Source organism: Gopherus evgoodei, unplaced genomic scaffold (genome assembly GCF_007399415.2).
Source record: "Gopherus evgoodei ecotype Sinaloan lineage unplaced genomic scaffold, rGopEvg1_v1.p scaffold_39_arrow_ctg1, whole genome shotgun sequence".
NCBI lineage: Eukaryota > Metazoa > Chordata > Testudines > Testudinidae > Gopherus > Gopherus evgoodei.
This window is the reverse complement of record NW_022060060.1, coordinates 1,062,455-1,067,379: the sequence shown is the minus strand read 5'-3', so window position 1 is coordinate 1,067,379 and position 4,925 is coordinate 1,062,455. Positions and strand designations below refer to the sequence as shown.

Genomic DNA, 4,925 nt, shown 5'->3' with positions numbered 1-4,925 from the left:
ACGCTGTTTCTCCTTCTCCTCCCGCTCATGTTTACGCTGTTTCTCCTTCTCCTCCCAATCACGCTGGCGCTGGTTCTCCTCATGTTTTCGCTGCTTCACCTTCTCCTCCAGCTCTCGCCTCTTTAAATTGAGCTCCTCCCGTCTCAGCTCCCTTTCATATTCCAGCCGCATCCACTCCACGGATGCCGAGCGTTGCCTGGCGGATCCCCTGCTGGGGGATGAGCTTCGCCGGGAGGCTCCTCTGCTGGCCCAGGGGTGTCACAGTGCCCTCGATATTCACTTGCCTCCTCCTCGCCCTTCCCCTAGGCCTAGGAAGGGGGGGTCTCGGGAAGCCCTCGTCCACCGGCTGACCACTCCCAGTGGGGACAGACACTGGTGCCTGCGCTGCATCTGCTCGGCTGCTTCCCTCAGAGACAGGGCTCCGTTCATTGATGCAGTCTCCCTGCTCCAGCTGGGCAATCAGCTGGTCCTTGGTGATCCTCCCTGGGCGCAGCCCCCTCTGCTTGCACAGCTCCAGCAGGGCACACTTGCGCCGCTTGGCATACATCTTCCTGCTGGCCACTCACAGGCCGGGGTGCTCGCTGCTCCCCATGGTTTCCAGGGGGACCCCTAGTGCACCAGCCCTTCGTGAGGTCACCACCTCTCTGCCAGGGTCGAGCTGCAGACTCCTTCGCCCCTGGGACCGCTCGCTGCAATCCCCCGGGGGACCCTGTTACTGCAAAGTCCTTCTCACTGGGCACACACTCCCAGGGGTTAATCACCCCTTCGTTTTACTGCTCCCCAGTCACTTACTGCAGGAAGCGCCGTCCACGGGGTGCAGTATCTCCCGCCGCTGCCACCAGTTGTCACGGAATGTGGGGGAGTCCAGTCCTGCACCCCTCTTCCTGGGACCCACTGTGACTCTCGGCCAGCCAGTAAAACAGAAGGTTTATTGGACAACAGGAACACAGGTTACAGCAGAGCTTGCAGGCACAGTCAGGACCCCTCCCTCGAGTCCTTCTGGGCTTTCAGGGTGCTTGGATCCTAGCTAGGATCCCCTGAATTCCGCCCACACAGCCCCAAACCCAAACTCAAACTGCTTCCCTCCAGCCACTCCCTTCCTTTGTCCCCTTCCCGGGCAAAGGTGTTGACCTTTCCCCTCCCTTACCTAGCTCAGGTTACAGGCCCTGGCATCGTCCATCCCCTAAAGTCCTCCCCTGCTCTCCCACTCCCCACACAGACAGTACCTACTGCATCACAATTCTATATTTTCAAATTGAATGGAGGTTTAAAGAGTTGGACTCTCTAACCCACCTGCCACTAGAATTAAGTGTGATGCACCATCACATATCTCCTAGGGCCCCCGCCCCCATATATTGTCCCCACCCCCGGCCCATGCAGATTTGCTCCCGGGGCCCTATTCATAGCCCAGTCCCTGCCGCTCACCCTGCTCAGAGCCAGCGCCGGGCCTCAGCTTCCCATCCCGCCTGGGGACCGAGCCGCCAGCTGCAGACATGACCCCCAGCCTGGCCATCGCCTTCCTCCTGCTGCTCCCCGCGGGTAAGGGCGGGATCTGCGCTGCGGCTCTGCACCCAGTACCGTGTTTTCCCTAATAACTGCACCTCTGAGAATCGCTGCAATATTCCCCCTTTATTTCCCCTCTACAGGTGTCTATTCCCAGGTCAGCCTGGTGGAGTCCGGAGGGGGAGTCAAGAAGCCCGGGGAGACACTCAGACTGACCTGCACCGTGTCCGGGTTCTCTCTCACCACCTACGAGGTGCACTGGATCTGCCAGCCAGCGGCGAACGGGCTGGACTGGCTGGGAGTTATCTGGACGGGTGGGGGCACTGCTTATAGCAATACTCTAAAAAATCATCTCAGCATCATCAAAGACAAACCCAAAAGCCAAGTGTTCCTGCAGCTGAGGGGCCTGCAACCCAGAGACACAACCGTATATTACTGTGCCAGAGAAACACAGTGAGAGGAAACCTATCGGAGCCAGCGCTAAAACTAACCGTGCAGAGAACCAGCCGTCCCATGCGAAGGACAGACAACGCAGCGGCTGCCAACACAGCGTTCTTTCCGCTTCCTTAGTTATTCGCTTTCTCCAGATACCATGGCAAGTTGAAATAATTGTGAATTAAATTAAACCCCATATCACCAAAGTCACACAGCGGATCAGGACTCCCAAGGCTGGGACTCAAGCCCAGGATTCTTTCACGCGGCTCCCTGCTCTCTCAGATTGTCTATCATTCTGCCAAGAAATGAGGGGAAAGACCACAGTAATTTCCATTCCTAAAATCTTGCTATTGCAGCTAGAGTCACGAGATTGCTCTTTCCTCCTCTAGCTGGGAAGATGAACCAGGAGTCTTTAAACCCGGTGCCTGCTGTACAATCTAGAGCCCCGCTATCATTCTAGAGCTGGGAATTCAGTTCTCTGCAGGACGGAGTCTGAGGCATTACCTGACCAGATCATGTATTCAGATCAAACACTCACAAAGGGATGATCTGTCTACGTGTGCAAGGGGCTTGAGTGAGTTTCAAACCCCTGGGATTTTCACACGAGAGCTTAGTATCTGAGACGCTCAGATTCCTGCTTGTTTGGATCGTATCTATACCAGCCTCCATGTTTAAGTTCCCTTCCCCACATAATTACCCCCAGTTACCCAGCAACAATCGCTGTTCTCTCTGACCAGCCCTTAGGAACATGGGATTCTAACAACTGCCAGCCTTGAGAATCTCCCAGGGCCCATTTAGCCCAGTCCCATGTCTCAACAGTCGCCTCAACCAGCTGCCTCGTAGGAAGCAGCAATAAAGACAGATATTGTCAAGTAAGCTGCCTGGGGCGGGATGGTTCCTCATAATCCCGGATCAGTGAGAGGTCGGTTTACTCACTGTCGCAGAGCGTGGGGAGTCTAGTCCTGCCCCTCTTCCTGGAACCCACAGTGACTCTCAACCAGCCAGTAAAACAGAATGTTTATTGGACAATAGGATTGCAGGTTACAGCAGAGCTTGCAGGCACAGTCAGGACCCCTCCACCGAGTCCTTCTGGGCTTTCAGGGTGCTTGGATCCTAGCTAGGATACCCTGAATTCCGCCCACACAGCCCCAAGCCCAAACTCAAATTGCTTCCCTCCTGCCACTCCCTTCCTTTGTTCCCTTCCCGGGCAAAGGTGTTGACCTTTCCCCTCCCTTACCTAGCTCAGGTTACAGGCCCTGGCATCGTCCATCCCCTAAAGTCCTCCCCTGCTCTCCCACTCCCCACACAGACAGCCCCTACTCCATCACACTCACCTAGCAAGAGTTCATCTCCTTACCCAAATTCAGGGGAGGAGAGTTTTCAAATCACTTCATGTATTGCGACATACCTTTCCCATTAACATTAGTTTGAAATGGCCAACGTAATTCCCTTCTCAATTAAAAAAAAAATCTTTTCAGGATCGAATTCTCTGATTCATATTTGCGAGGTTTAAGGAGGAAAAGGAAAGGATATCGAATTAAGTGTGTCAGGCCTCGTCCACACTACAGCGTTAAATCGATTTAAACAACGTTAAATCGATTTAACACTGTACCCGTCCACACTACAAGGCACTTAAAATCGATTTTAAGGGGTCTTAAAATCGATTTCTGTACTCCTGCTCAACGAGAGGAGTAACCCTAAAATGATATTACTGTATCAATTTAGGGTTAGTGTGGACGGAAATCGAAGTTATTGGTCCCATTCTTTTACTGAGCTACCCAGAGTGCACCGCTCCGGAAATCGATGGTAGCCTGGGACCATGGACGCACACCACTGAAGTAATGTGCCCTAGTGTGGATGTCTAAAATCGATTTTATAAAACCTGTTTTATAAAATCGATTTTATTAATTTTGATTTTACTCTGTACTGTGGACGTGGCCCCAGCCACAGATATTCTACATAACTTGAGAAAACTGCTACAGCTTCGGACAGAGGCAATTTTGAGTGTTCAGCCCTACAGTGAAATAAATTAATTAGTCTTACAGTCTCAAAGATACCTAAGGTAGTTAGCTGCTGCTATGAGAGATAGCAAGGATGACATTCAGAACACACGGCTTCTCCCTGAAAACCTGCAATGCTAAACAAGTAAAGAAGGAGGGAGAGAGAGAGAGAGAGCGAACTGCATATATTTTAAATATCAGAGGGGTAGCTGTGTTAGTCTGGGTCTGTAAAAGCAGCAGAGTCCTGTGGCATCTTGTAGACTAAAAGACGTATTGGAGCATGAGCTTTCGTGAGTGAATACCCACTTCCTCTGATGCATGTAGTGGAAATTTCCAGGGGCAGGTATATATATGCAAGCAAGAATCAAGCTAGAGATAACGAGGTTAGTTCAGTCAGGGAGGATGAGGCCCTGTTCCAGCAGTTGAGGTGTGAAAACCAAGGGAGGAGAAACTGGTTCTGTAATTGGCAAGCCATTCACAGTCTTTGTTTAATCCTGAGCTGATGGTGTCAAATTTGCAGATGAACTGAAGATCAGCAGTTTCTCTTTGAAGTCTGGGCCTGAAGATTTTTTGCTGCAGGATGGCCAGCTTAAGGTCTGCTATAGTGGCCAGGGAGGTTGAAGTGCTCTCCTACAGGTTTTTGTATATTGCCATTCCTAATGTCTGATTTGTGTCTGTTTATCCTTTTCCGTAGAGACTGTCCAGTTTGGCCGATGTACATAGCAGAGGGGCATTGCTGGCATATGATGGCGTATATTACATTGGTGGACATGCAGGTGAATGAACCGGTGATGGTGTGGCTGATCTGGTTAGGTCCTGTGATGGTGGCGCTGGTGTAGGTAGGGGAAGAGTTGGCATCGAGGTTTGTTGCATGGAGGTTTGTGCACCAGGGTTTATATAAACTATCTATTCCAGTCTCTCGCCAAGAGCCTGTCAGCAGGACCCACTTCAGGCCCTTTCTCCCGACTCCTCCAATCCGGCCATGTG

At 51.8% G+C, this 4,925-nt stretch overlaps 1 gene segment (V, D, J or C); it reads left to right on the top strand.

Moving 5' to 3' along the window:
* Positions 1-1,448: 1,448 nt before the first annotated feature.
* On the top strand, positions 1,449-1,960 carry LOC115642225. The segment is given in 2 exon segments: positions 1,449-1,539; positions 1,647-1,960. Coding segments are annotated over 2 exon segments (360 nt in total).
* Positions 1,961-4,925: the final 2,965 nt, after the last annotated feature.